Raw genomic sequence first — 18,032 nt, forward strand, 5'->3', positions numbered from 1 at the left:
TGGGTTTTTTTTTTTTCTTCCCAATACATATACCGGTAATCAGTATGTAAAATAGGGGGCAGGTCACTGAGGGATAAGTATGAATACATAAGCAGAGCATGACATGAAGACCCCACCCCGAAGCACGAAAGTCTCTGACTCAAAACTGAAAAACCACGTATTTCATCAACCAAGTCATTTTAACATTTTAATTAGTATAACTGCGCCAACCTGACACTAAGTTTATGAGCATAATCCTGCTAACCAGTTCCCTTTAATTGCGCTATATAAGTGAAAATAAAACAGCTATTGCTATTCTGTAGCTTGATACCCTTTTATTATTTAATAAAATTACTAAAATAAAAAAAAGCTTAGGTTATGTTTTTTTCATACTCTGGGCTTTGATGAAATGCCGGAGGAGCCCCCCCACGCAGTTCAGAGCTCCGACACCACAGCTACAGCCGCATCCGGACATCCGCCACCGGGATTTGCAAGTATATTGCAACCATAAGGCGCACCATTTTCCCCAAAAAAAATTTTGGGAAAAAAGTGCATCTTATGGTCCAAAAAATACAGTACAAAAGGGAAAATAGGCCGATGCAAAAGTTTGGGAACCTTTGGAGATATGTGTGTTCAGATTACTGTGACCAAGGTTTCAGACCTTAATTAGCCTGTTAGGGATTAGCTTCTTAACGGTTATCCTTAGGAAAGGCCAGGTGATACAAATTTCTCAGCTTTATAAAAACAGCCTCCCATAACCTTGTGCTAAAAAAAAAAAAACAGGAATGGGTTCTTCTAAGCAGCTGCCTAGCACTATGGAAATGGCAGAGGACCACAAAGCAGAACGTTATAAGATGGCAAAATGTTTTCAAGTTGCCCTTTTCTCAGTTTGAAATGTAATTAAGAAATGGCAGTTAACAAGAACAGTGATTGCCAATAAGGTCTGGAAGACCAAGCAAAGTTTCAGAGAAAGCTGCTCTAGGATTGCTGGAGAGGCAAGTCTGAAACCCCACTTGACTGCAAAAGACCTTCAGAAAAATGTAGCAGACTTTGTAGTTGTGGTACATTATTCTACTGTTCAGAGACACCTGCACAAATATAGTCTTCATGGAAGAGTCATCAGAAGAAACCTCTCCTCTGTCCTCAACATAAAAATCAGCATTAAAAGTATGCAAAAGAACATCTAAACAAGCCTGATGCATTTTTGTAAACACGTCTTGTGGATGATATAGAATTGTTAATGTTTTGCCTTTAATTGCTAGAATGTATTCTTATGACACTGTGGTCTGTTAGTCTCCTCTTCCAGGACTGTATACTTCTTATGTTTTCAATAGTCAGCATGTTCTGGGTATGTGAGAAATAAAGGTCAGCATGACACGGGGTAACAGGGGGAGGGCTACATGAATTACATTTGTTGTAAATGGTATAAAATACTGCCTCTTGCTGCATTACATCAGATAAAAGTTACTTTGCTCACAGCACGTGTGCATCTTCCTTTTTCTCCAAGCGTGCTTGTCAATGGAGGGCGTAATTCCACAATTTGGCTTCACTAGTGATCTGGCATGTCTGACATTGGGTCAGAACTAGTGACGAGCGAATATACTCGTTACTAGAGATTTCCCTAGCACGCTCGGGTGTCCTCAGAGTATTTTTTAGTGATCGGAAATTTCGTTTTTCTTGCCGCAGCTGAATGATTTACATCTGTTATCCAGCATAAGTACATGGGGGTTGCCTGGTTGCTAGGGAAACCCCACATGTACTTATTCTGACTAACAGATGTAAATCATTCAGCTGCGGCAATAAAAACAATCTCCGAGCACTAAAAAAAATACTCGGAGGACACCCGAGTGTGCCCGGGAAATCTCGAGTAACAAGTATATTCGCTCATCACTAGTCAGAACACAAACAGCTACAACATGGACCGATGAGGTTAAATTCGAACTCTTTAGCCAAATGGTCAATTTCAGTAAAAGAACATCTTGCCAACCATTAAACATGGAGGTGGATCAATGGTGCTTTGGGGCTGCGTTGCAGACAATGGCGCGAGAAACATTTCACGGGTGGGGGAAGAATGGATTCAATTAAAATTTCAACAAATTCTTGTTGCAAATATGACACCATCTATGAAAAAAAAATAAATAAAAAGGTTGAAAGAAGATGGCTTCTACAAACGGATAATGAAATAGACTACCTTAAACGGCACAAGCTGAAGATTTTAAAATGGCTCTCACAGTCCCCTGATCTGAACATCATTGAAGATCTTTGTCTAGACCTCAAAATAGCAGTGCATGCAAGACGACCCAGGAATCTCACAGAGCTAAAAAAAATTTCCAATGAAGAATGGATGAAAATCCCTCAAAACAAGAACTGAAACTGGACTCTTGACTGGCAACAAAAAGCATTTACAAACTGTGGTACTTGTAAAATAGGGTGCTACTAGGGTACTAACCATGCAGGGTGCTCAAACTTTTGCATCATCCCATTTTCCTTTTTATAATTTTTAAAATTAAAGATATGACCTTTTGCCTAAAATACAAAGGAAACGTGTCACCTTTAACTTTAGCCCCTTTTAGAGATGATTTTATCTTCAATTTTCTTAATGGTTTACAATAGCCGTAATTTTGACCAAGGGCGCCCAAACTTTTACAAGCCACTGTATGAGGTTGTTGGAGACCAGCAGCTAATTTGTGCATCATAGACGGAACACTGACCATGACTCAGACACCTGATTTCTACCTTCCAGTTAGACTGCTTGCCAATATCTTTCACTTTTACAAGTAACAATTTTGGGAAAATTTAGAAAAAGCTAATAAAACAAAATGGGTACAATGAGAGCAGAACTGGTTCAGTGATTTTATTTGAGATTTTGTACAAATCTTTGTATACGTGTCATCGCCCATTCCTGCAGTGTTAAATAACTTAAATTCATGGTTGTCTTGAAGAAAGTATATACAACTCAGTTTTTAAAGGTGTTTAAAAACTCAAAATGACATTTAAAATAATCACAATTTAAATGTTTAACATGTACCAAAAAGTCTACCAACCAGTGGCAACAAATAGAACAAACTATTCATATAGCTGCATAAAAAGATAGTTAAAAGGTAAAGTACACAAACTTGTATGAAATACACAATTGTGTAATGAATTCCAGGTGCTTCCTATATGAAATCAGTTCTGATAGTGATGCATAAGTGGTGAACTGCTCCTGGTAAACTTAGTAGCCAGAGCGGCTGGAAGAATAACTGTTTTACAGTTGATTGTGTTTCTGTCTTATACAAACCTATAAACTGAGAACCGCATCATTATGGCAATTTGGTTTCACACAAAAATACAATCAGAGATTACACTAGTCCTCTCGGCCCTGGCCGGCTTCCGCCAGTACTATTAGAAACGATAGACAAGTGTCTCCTTAGCAAGTGAAGCATGTCAATGATCTGCAGTGTCACTGGGAAGAGTCGGCCTGCAGTAGGGTCAGCCTAGTCTGGCTTCCAGCCAGAGCAAAGTATATTTTATCTGTAACACTGTTCTACAGAGTAATGTACCAGACTGCAAGTTGTGTTGCCTGTAGTCCATTCAGCATGATTCATCAGACATGTTTCTTTTAAAAAGAATAGGATTGAGCTGCAATACCACCTAAAACTTGTGGTTAAGTGTAGTGCTGTTTTTGGAAGAAAACGGTCTTTTTTTTATTTCTTTCAAATCCTGAACAACCCCTTTTCGAGTTGTGGGTTTACTATAGTTGTAAATTCACATGTGACAGGTTTTGCTGCATTCATCTCAATGGATTGTTTCCGTGGCAAATGCATGGATTTCTGTAAGTTCCATTCAGAACAATAGGACAGTGCCAAAAACAGAAGCTGCAGCCAGAGAATCCATCCTAAGCCTACATTAACACACATCAGTGTCACCATCCAAGAGAGGATGACTTTCTCCTAGCTGCATTTTTTTTTTTTCCATCAAAACAGAAACTTTTTATTCATTGATTCTCAGCAATGGATCAGTTAAAAATAAATAGAAAAAGTGGAATATAAATGCTTTATTTCATCTGTTTTAAACAGATTCCCATAGACTTTTTTTGATAGAGTCCGCAAAATAGGTGAGAATTAGTCTAGAACATGGTCCGAACCATAGCGAGATGGATCCATTTTTAAAATATCGTGTGTGGATCAATGAAACTGTGTGCAGGTGGAGAAAGAAAAAAAACAAACAAACACACCAATACTGGGATTGGCGTTGAAATTCCTGGTGTATTAAATAATTAGGATAATTGCCATATTTGGTGAATATGGTGACATACATGGTGTGAAAATCTCCCACCATATGCAACCTTATATCATACTTCATCATGGTGTAGTACACGGAATTCTTCTTCGGTGCCTGTTCTTGTCCTGGAGGATTTCCGGTACATATGCAGAAAATAAACCCCTTAATTTTAAGCGTTTTGTTGGGCGTAGGGTAGTTGAAGGTTAGCAAGCTCCAACACATAATATACCAACATCCACAGAGGGCCAGGCTTCAGAGGAACAAGGATAATTTAGGAGTGGTTAACCAATCTAAATTATTTGACGTAATCACTCCCAAAAGGTATCACAGTTCTTCTGTACTCCTTTATTTCTTGGATGTTTGACTTATTTAGGTAGCAGCTCTTCAGGAGAGAATCAATGCCCAATGTAGATCATAAACTGAATAAAATCATACCTTTCACAAATGGCTCGCACAAAAAACCTTATTGGCACTAGCCATTTCCATACTATAGACAAATTGGTGCTACATTATGTATTAATATGAAACATTTAGCAATGAGCAGACAATATCAAATTAAAAGCAACATTTCAATAATAGATTACTATTCCCAATATACTATGATGGCTGACTTTAAGAAATGGATATAAAATTAATTTATACAATAAGATAATCACATTCATTTATATACATCAAAATTATAGTTAACCAAATTAGGCAAGTGATCCTAAACTGGCATACTTAAATATATAAAAATATTAAGTAAAATAGAAGTAACACGTTATTAATAGCACCTAGCATCTACCGGTTTGGAGGACCATAAGCCTGCCGCTGGAAGTAGACTAGTATGTCATATTGTGTGTGCAGAATTAAATCACTGAATCAAGTCTTGAATGTGAAGTGCTTGTTGACGGCAAGGTGAGTTACATAAAAACCCTCCAAGTTACATAGGAGTCAATGGTTACCATAAAACCCCGACAAGACAGGAAAGCATTTAACACACACATATACTTTTGCGCGGCTGATGTAATAAAGGATGTCCAAGTTTCTTCTGCCCTCTCAGACTGCGTCTCATTATTACCCTGTCCGTACTTCTCCTGTTTGGGGTAGTAGATGGGATCTCGGGTACGCCCCCACTTCTGGTAAAGGTCCTCCTTGGTTTTTTCAAAGCAGGCCCACTGTTTGATTCTTCCAATGTTCGTTTTAATGCCAATTTTTCCATGTCAGTTTTTGGATTACCACCTCGGGTTTTCGAACCTTTTGCACCAACATTTGAGCTTTCAGGAAAAAGACAGGTAGGAGAGAGGCTTGAAGAGCTACTGTCCCATTGCAAATGACTGCCAGTTTCTTCAGCTGTTCCCAAGTCTCCTAGGGAATGGGGGCAGAAGGCTTTGGATTTCCCTGACTCAGAGCCCCACTTGCTATCAGAGAAGGCATTGCAGCGGATAAGAGGTGGAAGAGTCTCAGAAACAGAAAGTCTCCACCATGGATCTTCATCCAGTATCTAAAACAAATAAAATATTAGAAGAGTGTTCAATTCACTACTCTTTATAGAAACGTGCAGCCAAAAATAGTTAAAAACCTCTTATTTTACGGTTTTTCACATGACATTACTTTTAATACTCCAACAGAAAATAAAAGACACATTGGTTGTAAAAGGTGATAAGTCTACAAAAAAATAAAAGTTCACAACAGGGTCAATAAAACATTACTGTGGTATATCCCTAACATATACTAACACAATGTGACTAAACAAAAGGAAACCAAGTACTGTTGTATAGTCTCTGATCGCAGCATTTAAATAGTGTGATTGCTGGGGTGTGTGGATATTAGCCCCCATTGGCTTAGTACGAAAGAATCACAGGGAATCAATTGTTATAGCAGATCGGGCAACTCTTTATCCTTAGGTGAAGCCCAGGCTGTACGTGGGCTGTAAGAGACCTTCTTATTCATTATTATAATGCAATACTAATATATTGCAGTATATAAATGTACGATTATTATATGATCATAAGCAGCAGTATCTAAAATTCAGTACAAAACATAAAATTATTCTAGACTCCAGGTCATGTGCTGCTTGCAAGCCAAAGGGCAGCTGCCGGAATACTCTCGGCTCTGCATGCCAGTACAGTATGCATGGAGAGTAGTGAGGATTCATTGCTCTTTAAGGGTATGTCCACACGTTGCAGATTCCATTGTGGATTTTTTTGCGTGGATTCTCCAGAATCTGCAGGTAAAATTACCTGCCGATTTTGCATGTGTGTTTACACTTGCGGATTCCTATAATGGAATAGGTGTAAAACGCTGCAGCATCCACACAAAGAATTGACATGTTGTGGAAAATAAACTGCAGCGTTTCTGCATGGAATTGTCCGCAGATTTGGTTTTCCATAGGTTTACATGGTACTATACAACGCATGGAAAACTGCTGCGGATCAGCAGGGCCAAATCCGCAACGTGTGCACATACCCCAATACCGAGCAATGTGTCGGCCGAGCCTTCCTGCAGCTGCAGGCGGTCACATGTGCTGCGACTTGAGAAATGAATATTCACTGCATTCCACTCCCATGGGTGTGGAATGTAGTGAATATTAATTTTTCTTTAGCAGACCTTTCCTGCCTCTGTGACCTGCTGCCACTCTCCTGCCCAAGCCGGTACATCCAGATTATAAGACGCACCCCCCATTTTTTAAGGGAAAAGTGCGTCTTATAGCCCAAAAAAATACAGTACTGTGGGAAAAAAAAAAAATTTTATACATAAATCAGACATTTTCTATATAGGCAAACCTTATAATATGTTGGGTAGATAATACTAATGGTAATCTGAAACACACAGTGCTCTATACCACTTTATTGTTTCCAATTTGAAAGTCACCAAAATCTACATGTATAACATGCAGTAAAGCGGAAATCTGCAACACATAGGGCATGATATGTACACTGCTCATAAAAAGGGATATTTGGCTTTCGGGTGAAATTAATGGAAAACGTAAAATATTACTGTAGAGTGAACTTTTTATCATGAAAGTAAGGCATTTAAGTAGAAGCATGTAATGATTTCCTCATCTCAAACTATTTATTGAAGAAAAAAATGTCACAACAGCTTGTCATGTGGCCTTCAGCAGCGATTGCAGCTTGAAAACAATGTCTCATGGTGTTCACAAGTTGTGAATTATTGTCTGCTAAGGCATGGTATCCCACTCTTCTTGAAGGGCAGCCCTCAGGTCATTGAGGTTCTGGAGTACAGAGTTACGAGCCTCTACACAATGACTTAAGGTACCATTACACTAAACGATTTACCAATGATCACGACCAGCGATACGACCTGGCCGTGATCGTTGGTAAGTCGTTGTGTGGTCGCTGGAGAGCTGTCACACAGACAGCTCTCCAGCAGCCAAAGATGCCTTAGTCCCCGGGTAAACATCGGGTTACTAAGCGCAGGGTCGCGCTTAGTAACCCGATGTTTACCCTGGTTACCATTGTAAAAGTAAAAAAAACCCCACTACATACTTACATTCCGGTGTCTGTCGCGTCCCTCGCCGTCAGCTTCCCGCACTGACTGTCAGTGCCGGCCGTAAAGCACAGCACAGCGGTGACGTCACCTGTTGTGAATTCCGCTCTTGGGCTCCCTCCGGTGGTTGTAAGTGGCACTTTTGTGAGTTCTGCTCTTGGGCTCCCTCCGGTGGTTTTGAGTGGAACTGCTGCTCCTTGGATTTAGCAGTCAGCAGCTGCTTCCACTGATCGTCTTTCTGGCTCGGCTATTTATCCTGGCTCTATCCTTCAGCCTGGGCCAGTTGTCAATGGTTCCTGGTTGGATTCACATCTCTGCTTGGATTTCCTTGATATTCTGACCAGTTCAGCAAAGATAAGTCCTTGCTTGTTCTTTTGCTGTCCACATATTGTGGACTTAATCGTTCAGCTCTTTCTATGTTTTTTCTAGTCCAGCTTGTCAGTATGGATTTATTCAGTTAAGCTGGAAGCTCTGGGAAGCAGATTTACCCTCCGCACCTTTAGTCAGGTGTGGAGATTTTTGTAAACTCTGTGGTGGATTTTTTAGTTTTTAATACTGACCGCACAGCATTCTGTCCTGTTCTATCTATCTAGCTAGATTGGCCTCCTTTGCTACATTCTGATTTCATTCTGCGTATGTCATTTCCCTCTCCACTCACAGTCAATATTTGTGGGGGGCTGCCTTTCCTTTGGGGATTTTCTCTGAGGCAAGATAGCTTTCCTGTTTCCATCTTTAGGGGTACTTAGTCCTCCGGCTGTGACGAGGTGTCTAGGGAGTGACAGGAACATCCCACGGCTACTTCTAGTGTGGTGATAAGCTCAGGAACTGCAGTTAGTACAGCTACCATCTCCTCCAGAGCTTGTCCCATGTTGCTCCTAAACCACCAGTTCATAACAGTCACCGCTGTGCTCTGCTTTTACTTTACGGCCGGCGCTCACAGTCAGTGCGTGAAGCTGACGGCGAGGGACGCGACAGACACCGGAATGTAAGTATGTAGTTTTTTTTTTTTTTTTTTTTTTTTTTACATTTACAATGGTAACCAGGGTAAACATCGGGTTACTAAGCGCGGCCCTGCGCTTAGTAACCCGATGTTTACCCTGGTTACAAGCGAACACATCGCTGGATCGGTGTCACACACACACACACCGATCCAGCGATGACAGCGGGTGATCCAGCGACTAAATAAAGTTCTGGACTTCTAGCTCCGACCAACGATATCACAGCGGGATCCAGATCACTGCTGCGTGTCAAACACAACGAGAACGCTATCCAGGACGCTGCAACGTCACGGATCGCTGTCGTTCTCGTTGGAAAGTTGCTCAGTGTGACGGTACCTTTAGCTGATCCCATGGGATTCCAATGAGATTCAGATCTGGAGAAAGTGCAGGCCACACCATTTGAAGTACTCCAGCAGCTAATCCCCAAAGATGTGACCTCGATTAGCTGCAGCAGTCAATCATGAAGATAAAATTAGGCCTGTTTTGTTCAAGCAGAGGCACAATGACTGGATTAATGTTATTCAACTAGTAGGGGCTTGTCACTGTACCATTCCCAAAGTGTAGGCCAGCTCTGTATTGACTAACCACTTGCCCACACTAACAGCAAAGGTTCATCTGGTGACAACACATCTGGTGACAACAGTGGATGATGCATAGCGCTCTCCTGGACATCTCCAACATCGTTGGTGGCCATTATCTTTGCTCAAAGTGAATCGACTTTCAACGAATAGCACTGAGGCCCACTGGTCTCCTGTCCATTGTAGGTGCTTCCTGGCCTATGCAAGATTACACCTGTGCCAGGTGGTGTGGTCAGGTACCCTTGCAGGTCGTCTAGCACGCAAATCACGGTGATGTAAATGGTTTTGAAAGGTCCGACATGACACTTGAATGCCACACAACTCCAGGCACATTTAAAGGAGTTGAGAGGCACCCATCATCCTGTTCCAAAGGGCATTGTTCACAATGCAGCAGGCATCAGGGTGGCCAAAGGATGTCCACCTCTCTACCTTTCTGTGACTCTTCCAGACTGGCTCTGTATGTGTTGCAACCTGCTGATGACACTCTAAGCTCAGTGGCCACTTGAATCTGAGAAAATCCTGCTGGAATCTTCACTACGGTGAGGTACTGTTGATTAATTTTAAGGTGTCGTCTTGGTCTCATGATGTCAAAACGTGAATAGCCTGATGAGGGTGACTGTTTAAAGGGTTTGTCCAGTCCAAATTGATGAGTCTGCAGTCACTCTGTGACTGCTGACTTTAAGTCCCTCCCCCAGCACATGCATTTGGCGCTGCAGGGATTCACCAGTTTCTGCGTCGGATCAAAGAATATTAATGCATTATACATTCTCCTCTGAGGCAGTGGGTGCAGCCTCCAGTCCATACACCTGTATGGAGCAAGGAGGCACCCTCTAGTTGGCCAGGCCCACTGGATGGCCAAATCACTAAAAGGTAAACGAGGCCGTGCAAGTGTATCGAGCGAGGCCACAACCACTAGACGGACCCTGGCCTAGACTATGTATGACGCAAACATACACACCGGCCTTGGGTCAGAAACCAGTGAATTCCTGCAGCACGCTGTGTACTGGGGGGGGATTCATAAGTCTGTAGTCACAGTGACTACAGACTTATCGATTTGGATCCGACAGCCCCTTTAAATACAAGTTTTAATTGAAGCCTGAAATTTATTGGCAGATTCATGGAGCAAACCTGTTGTGAAATTCACTACTTGTTAGAGAACAGCAAGTTGTTCAAAAAAAGTAATGAAACATTAAACTTTTGAGTACACATGTCCAAGTGTTCAGAGATGGTCACAGTAAGTTCACATGAAAAGGATTAGAGTGCTTTTAGAATCATCCTGAAATTTTACCCGAAAGCCAAATATCCCTGTTTGTGATTAGTTTGTTAAATATTACAACAAATCTGCAGTAGTTTCTAGAAAAAAAAAAATATACTATGGATTTTAAGTTTCATTAAAAAAATAAAAAAAAAGAAACACAACTAGCAATAGTGTTTATGTAGGGAGAATATAAATTCAAAATATGTCTACTGGAGTGAATTTAGAGAAATTTGAGTAACAAACTCCCGTTCTATGACCATCCTGAAATTAAAAATGTGTGTTTAAAAGTATATATTTGGCTTAAAAACTGCACATCCTAACGTGAAAGGGAATCTGTCACAAGGTTTTTGCTACTTAATCTGAGTGTAACATAATACAGTGACAGGCCTGATTCCAGCAATGTGCCACTTACTGAGCAGCTTGCAGTACTTTTTAGAAATCCTTGTATTACGGTAATTGGCTGCAGATCTACCAGTTCTCAGAAAGCTACAAATCAGTGGTGAGGCTATACAGAGCTCATGAATAGGGAGGACTACATGGCAACAGGCTTACTAGTCCTCGAAGTGATAATCTCCTGCTTAAATCTGATTTTAGTAAACTTACAGCAAGCAGTCAGTAAGTGACATATCATTGGATTCAGGATCTCTTTTTCAACATTATGCAGCTCTCAGATTAAGTGGTAAAAATCTGGTGACAGATTCTCTAACACAGATCTGGTTCCACCACTATAAAGCTTTGATATCCATAAGTCATACATGGCATGTGACATTCTGCAGCCGGTGATCTGCCCCACTGCACTTATCACTGTAGATGGAATATCACCCCTGCGCACAATGGCTGTCATCCTCATGTGATGTTTCATTATGATTGGAGGGAGCAAAATCAGTAAAGCAAGCAAACCGAACACCATTTAAAATCATTAAATACCACTGTACATTCACAGCATGAGCAACAGATTAATGGAATACACGCAAGATTAAAGGGGTTCTTCAGGAATAGAACAAGTTAAATGTCATAACTAAATTCATATATACTTTACCTCCTACACAAAGCAATTGCAATTTGCTACAGAATTAATATGACTGCCCGATTGTTATACTGACAAAGCGATCATAGAATGTTTAGCCAGGTGACTGAGCATGTGCAGTAGACGCTCTGCCCACTCTTCATGTATGGCAAGATAAGCTGTCTGGATTTATAATGAGATACTTTTTTTTTCTTCTCACGGGCAGAATAGGCTGAAAGATACGGTTGTGTAAACATAGCCTCACAGCAGTCATTTTAATTTTTCAACAATTACTTCCCCATTTATGATTTGCTAATTTTTAAAACAGTGATACATTACTAAAAGTAGTATTTTATATTCAATCCTGAACAACCCCCTTTAAAACACATCGCAAATCTTAAATAAGTAAAAATCCATAATAATTAAAATCCTAAGTCGAATCGATGTAAAAAAAAAAAAAAATTGGCTATTAAAATTGAAGTATAAAATCTAAAGGATAAAACACATGCCAAAAATATTTTAGTCTGTAAGAAAAAGCTGTTTTTTTTTTCCTTCAAGTTGAAAAATTGATCTTTACGGATTTTACCTTGATTGGTGGGGTGGAACATGGCGATGTTGACATGAGGTGCGTGTCCTGGCTGTTGTAGTGTGTACTGTCAGATAAGTTAATCACTAGCTCTTCAGCACAACATCTTTGCTTTTCCGATTGTGGGGAGATACAAATGACAATGGCACTAGTGTTGTCTGCTCGTAGCATACGATGTCTCCATTGGGTAAGTGCACGACTCACGAGCATTTTTGCAAAAGACTGTCTGCACTCTCCCTGAAATCCAAAAGTAATATTTAGAAAACAGGTGTGGGGGACACACACACACACACATTAAAATGCTAAGTTTATACCCCTTCCTTCCCTCTCAAGCCAATTTTCACCTTTTCCTGACCAGGCAAAAATTATTCAAATCCACTTTACATGGCAATAACTCTGGCATAGTTCTACTGACTATGTATCTCAGCGATTCTGGAATTGTATATTGCTCACACATTTATCTTATGGCCACAGTCAATTCTATTTTGCGGAAGTTTGATAGATTTTGAAATTGTTATGCCCTTAACCATTTCGTGAGGCATGGCTGTTTTTAACAATATTTACAGTGGGGGAAATAAGCATTTGATCCCGTGCTGATTTTGTAAGTTTGCCCACTGACAAAGACATCAACAGTCTATAATTTTAAGGGTAGTTTAATTTTAACATTGAGAGATAGAATACCAAAAATAAAATCCAGAAGATCACATTGTATACATTTTATACATTTATTTGCATTTTGCAGTGAGAAATAAGTAATTGATCCCTCTGGCAAACAAGATTTAATACTTGGTGGCAAAACCCTTGTTGGCAAGCACAGCAGTCAGACGTTTTTTTGTAGTTGATGATGAGGTTTGCGCACATGTCAGGAATTTTGGTCCACTCCTCTTTGCAGATCATCTCTAAATCATTAAGTTTTTGAGGTTGTTGCGTGGCAACTCGGAGTTTCAACTCCCTCCATAAGTTTTCTATGGGATTAAGGTCTGGAGACTGGCTAGGCCACTCCATGACCTTAATGTGCTTCTTTTCAAGCCACTCCTTTGCTGCCTTGGCTATGTTTTTGGTCATTGTCTTGCTGGAAGACCCAGCCACGACCCATTTTTAATGTCCTGGTGGAAGGAAGGAGGTTGTCACTCAGGATTTTACGGTACATGGCTCCATCTATTCTCCCATTGATGTAGTGAAGTAGTCCTGTGCCTAATAGCAGAGAAACACCCCCAAAACAATGTTTCCTTTCCACCTCCATGCTTGACAGTGGGGATGGTGTCCTTTGGGTCATAGGCAACATTTCTCTTCCTCCAAACACGGTGACTTGAGTTAATGCTAAAGAGCTCAATTTTTGACACATCTGACCACAGCATCTTCTCCCAATCACTAATAGAATCATCCAGGTGTTCATTGGCAAACTTCACACGGGCCTGCACATGTGCCTTCTTGAGCAGAGGGACCTGAAGCACTGTAGGATTTTAAACCTTTACGGCGTAATGGGTTACCAATGTTTTTTTTGGTGACTGTGGTCCCAGCTGCCTTGAGATCATTAGCAAGTTCCCCTCGTGTAGTTTTAGGCCGATCGCTCAACTTCCTCATGATCGAGGATACCCCACGAGGTGAGATTTTGTATAGTGCCCCAGACAGATCCCGATTGACATTTTGTATTTCTTCCATTTTCTCACTATTGCACCAACAGTTGTCTCCTTCTCATCCAGCGTCTTATTTATGGTTTTGTATCCCATTCCAGCTTTGTGCAGGTCTATGACCTTGTCCCTGACATCCTTATAAAGCTCTTTGGTCTTGCCCACGTTGTAGAGGTTAGAGTCTGACTGATTAATTGAGTCTGTGGACAGGAGTCTTTGATAAAAGTGACTATGTAAGACAGCTGGCTTTAATGCAGGTAACAAGCTGATTAGGAGCGTCTAAGGGTATGTGCACACGTTGCGGATTTACTGCAGATCCGCAGAGATTTTTCCGTGCATAAACGCTGCAGAACCGCAAGTGATTTACAGTACAATCTAAAATCAATGGGAAAATAAAAATGCTGTGCTAAAGGTGTGGAAAATTCCACATGGAATTCACAGCGGTTTAAAAAAAGAACCGTGTCAATTCTTTGTGCGTTTCTGCACCCATTCTAGTATAGGAAAACGCAGGGGTAAAAAACAAACAAACCATGAACTATGCACAGAATCCGCATAAAAAAATGCATAGATTTTGACCTGCGTTTTCTGCCAAGAGATGCAGAATCAGCACTGAAAATACCACAGGCAAATCCGCAAATTGTGCACACAGCCCAAGTGGTCTGTAGGAGTCAGAACTCTAAGGCTGTGTGCACACTTTGCGGCGTGCTCTGCGGGTTCTCCCGCAGCGGAATTGATAAATCTGCAGGGCAAAACCGCTGCGGTTATCCCTGCAGATTTATCGCGGTTTGTTTTGCGATTTCCGCTGCGGGATTACTACTATACTATTGATGCTGCATATGCAGCATCAATAGTAATGTTAAAAATAATAAAAATTGGTTATACTCACCCTCTGACGTCCCGATCTCCGCGGCACTGCACGCGGCGCTCCGGTTCCAAAGATGCTGTGCCGAGAAGGACCTTCGTGACGTCACGGTCATGTGACCGCGACGTCACGGTCATGTGACTGCGACGTCACCACAGGTCCTGCTCGCACAGCAACCAGACCGGATGGCCGCGTACAGCGCTGAGAGGTGAGTATATCATTTTTTATTTTAATTCTTTTAATTTTTTTTTTACACTATTTATGCTTCCCAGGGCCTGGAGGAGAGTCTCCTCTCCTCCACCCCGGGTAGCAACCGCACATTATCCGCTTACTTCCCGCATCGTGGGCACAGCCCCATGTGGGAAGTTAGCGGATCATTGCATTCCTATGTGTGCAGAATCGCAGCGATTCTGCACAAAGAAGTGACATGATGCGGAATGTAAACCGCTGCGTTTCTGCGCGGTTTTTCCCGCAGCATGTGCACTGCGGTTTCCATAGGGTTTACATGTTAATGTAAACACAATGGAAACTGCTGCGGACCCGCAGCATCAAAATCGCCGCGGATCCGCGGTAAAAACCGCAAAGTGTGAACATGGCCTTAGGAGTCGGTAGGGGATCAAATACTTATTTCTCACTGCAAAATGCAAATAATGTTATACAATGTGATTTTCTGGATTTTATTTTTAATATACTCTCTCAATGTTAAAATTAACTTTCTCTTAAAATTATTAGTCGGTTCATGTCTTTGTCAGTGGCCAAACTTACAAACTCAGCAAGGGGTCAAATATCTATTTCCCTATTTTAATATCAGCATTTGCGAAGAGTTTTTTTTATTGGATATTACAAGAGTTTAAAGTTTAGCAGTAGTGATGAGCAAGCATGCTCAGACAGTGTTAAACCCAGCAATCCTGGCATGTGTTGAGGCTGCCTAACAGCCACGAATCACGCAGCAGTGGGAACTTTAACATATCACTCGAGCACGCCTGATATACTCCTAACACCTGAGCATGCTCTGATAATATGATACCCAAGCACGCTCGCTCATCACCCATTTAACAGCAGATTTTCTTCATTTTTTAACAAAATGCACAAAAAATATTTTTGTAAAAAAGGACTACTTCACTTTTGAAGGGATTGGTCTTTTCTGAAACAAAAGCTCCTCAGTCAAGACCCCGTTTTGAAAATTACACACGCATGCGTATGGCGTTGCAGAGTGAAATCTACAAATATGCCAGCTTGCTTGCCATTCATTCTGTCCTGTTTGTCTTTCTGGAAATACACACACCATAAATTAAGTGGTTTCTCCCTTTTAGAGTAATGTCAACATGTGGACAAGAACTACAGTTGAGACACATTGAGGGGCTCAGAAGGAGTGTGTATTTGGGAATGTAGAAGTCGCTAGATTTTTTTTCTTCTTTTTAACACCTTCCCGATTGTGAACAGTCTTTAAAGGGAACCTTTCAGCAGGATTGTGCACAGTAACCTACAGTGTCAGGTCGGTGCAGTTATACTGATTACAATGATACCTTGCTTGATGAATTCTGTCTTGTGGTTGTTGTTTAGTCTTTATTTTCAGTTTTGAATTAATGATATGCTCGTGCTTCAGGGGTCTTCAAGTGGTGCTCTGATTAGATATTCATAATGCAGACTGCCGACAGGTCACTGATCACTCACTGACTTGCCCCGTAGTTTACATAATGAATACCTGTACGTAATGAAGAAAAAAACATAAACCTTCTGCAGTGCAGGTGCCAGCCATGGCACCTGCACTGCAGCATAATCACATGTTTATTGTCCTAGAAATAACTGTTCATATTATTGATCAAGTAAAAAAAAAATATCAATTTGAAAATGGCACCCACCGCGTATGCGCAATAGTAGCTATTGGTGTTTATAGAGATCAAATAGTTGCTATAGCGCATGCGTCAGCTTGCTAGAGAATAAAAAATATCCTTCCCCAAGATGGCGCCGCCCCACGCCTGCGCAGTAGCAGATCTCGGTCCCGCAAAAAACAAGCCATCACATGACTATCTGGGCCAAAATACGAAAAAATTATAGATTTCAATATGTAGTGATGCAAAAACTAGTTTTCGCAATAAAAAGCATCTTTTAGTGTGTAACAGCTGCCAAACATAAAAACCCGATATAATCTGTTATCACTGTAATCGCACCGAGCCGAAGAATGAAGTCACCTAATCACTTGTACCACACAAGGAACAGGTTTATTTTTTGACAGCTGGTCAACTTTTCACCCTTATAACTTCCTAACTGAAAAAAAAAAAAAAAATTGGTTCCAAATTTGTGCTGATGTAAAGTAGACATGTGGGAAATGTTACATGTTAAAAGTATTTTGTGTGACATCTGTGATTTAAAAAGGCATGAGAATTCAAAGTTGGAAAACTGAACATTTTTCGCCAAATTTCCATTTGTTTGTTTTTTTTCACCCAAAAAATAAACCCAAGTCATATCAAACAAATTTTACCACTATCATGAAGTACAATATGTCACAGGAAAAAAATAAAAAAAATAAAATAAAAAAAAGAGTCTCAATCACCAGGATCTACTGAAGTGTTCCAGAGTTATTACTTCATAAAAGCGACAGTGGTCAAAATTGTAAAAATTGGCCCAGTCATTAACGTGCAAACTACCGTTGGGGGTAAAGGGGTTATTTGGAATAAAAAAAAAAATATATATATATATATATATATATATATATATATATATATATATATATATATATATATATATATATATATATATATATATATATATATATATATATATATATATTACACACACATACACAAGCCACATTTTAATTCTCATACTCACATTAACATAGGACTTCTCTTGCTCTTGGCACAGTGACACCGCATCCTGCGCCGTTACCATGTTCCAAAGACCATCGCTGCCAATAATGATGAACTTGTGCGTTTGTGTATCAATTGTATGCACACACGTGTCTGGTTCTGGAGATACCACAAACTCGCCACTGAAGAAATCATAACTCCATAGGTCACCTGAAAAATCGATATAGTGCCAGAGGGTTTTCATTAAAATATAACGGCTATGAATAGTTTGTTAACCCCTTTATGACAAGCTTTTCTTTTTGTTTTGCGTTTTCGTTTTTCGCTCCCCTCCTTCCCAGAGCCATAAACGTTTATTTTTCCGTCAATATGGCCATGTGAGGGCTTATTTTTTGCGGGACGAGTTGTACTTTTGAACGACACCATTGATTTTACCATGTTGTGTACTAGAAAACAGGAAACAAAATTCCAAGTGCGGTGAAATTGCAAAAAAAGTGCAATCCCACACTTGCATTTTTGTGCAGTTATGATTCACCAGCTCATTATGAGTTCATAGACACCGAACATGTCTAGGT

The 18,032-nt window shown here is 40.5% G+C and overlaps 1 protein-coding gene across 1 annotated transcript in view; it reads right to left on the reverse strand.

Annotated features, from left to right (window-relative positions):
• Window positions 1–2,818: 2,818 nt before the first annotated feature.
• Window positions 2,819–18,032, reverse strand: part of PPM1D (protein phosphatase, Mg2+/Mn2+ dependent 1D) — a 38,519-nt gene continuing 23,305 nt past the window's right edge. The window contains exons 4-6 of the mRNA XM_077296230.1: window positions 17,483–17,670; window positions 12,158–12,394; window positions 2,819–5,725 (exon numbers count right to left, since the gene is read on the reverse strand). Of these exons, the coding sequence (XP_077152345.1) occupies window positions 5,216–5,725; window positions 12,158–12,394; window positions 17,483–17,670 (935 nt within the window). The 3' untranslated portion in view covers window positions 2,819–5,215. The remainder of the gene's footprint in view (window positions 5,726–12,157; window positions 12,395–17,482; window positions 17,671–18,032) is intronic.

This window comes from Ranitomeya variabilis, chromosome 3, assembly GCF_051348905.1.
Source record: "Ranitomeya variabilis isolate aRanVar5 chromosome 3, aRanVar5.hap1, whole genome shotgun sequence".
NCBI classification, from domain to species: domain Eukaryota; kingdom Metazoa; phylum Chordata; class Amphibia; order Anura; family Dendrobatidae; genus Ranitomeya; species Ranitomeya variabilis.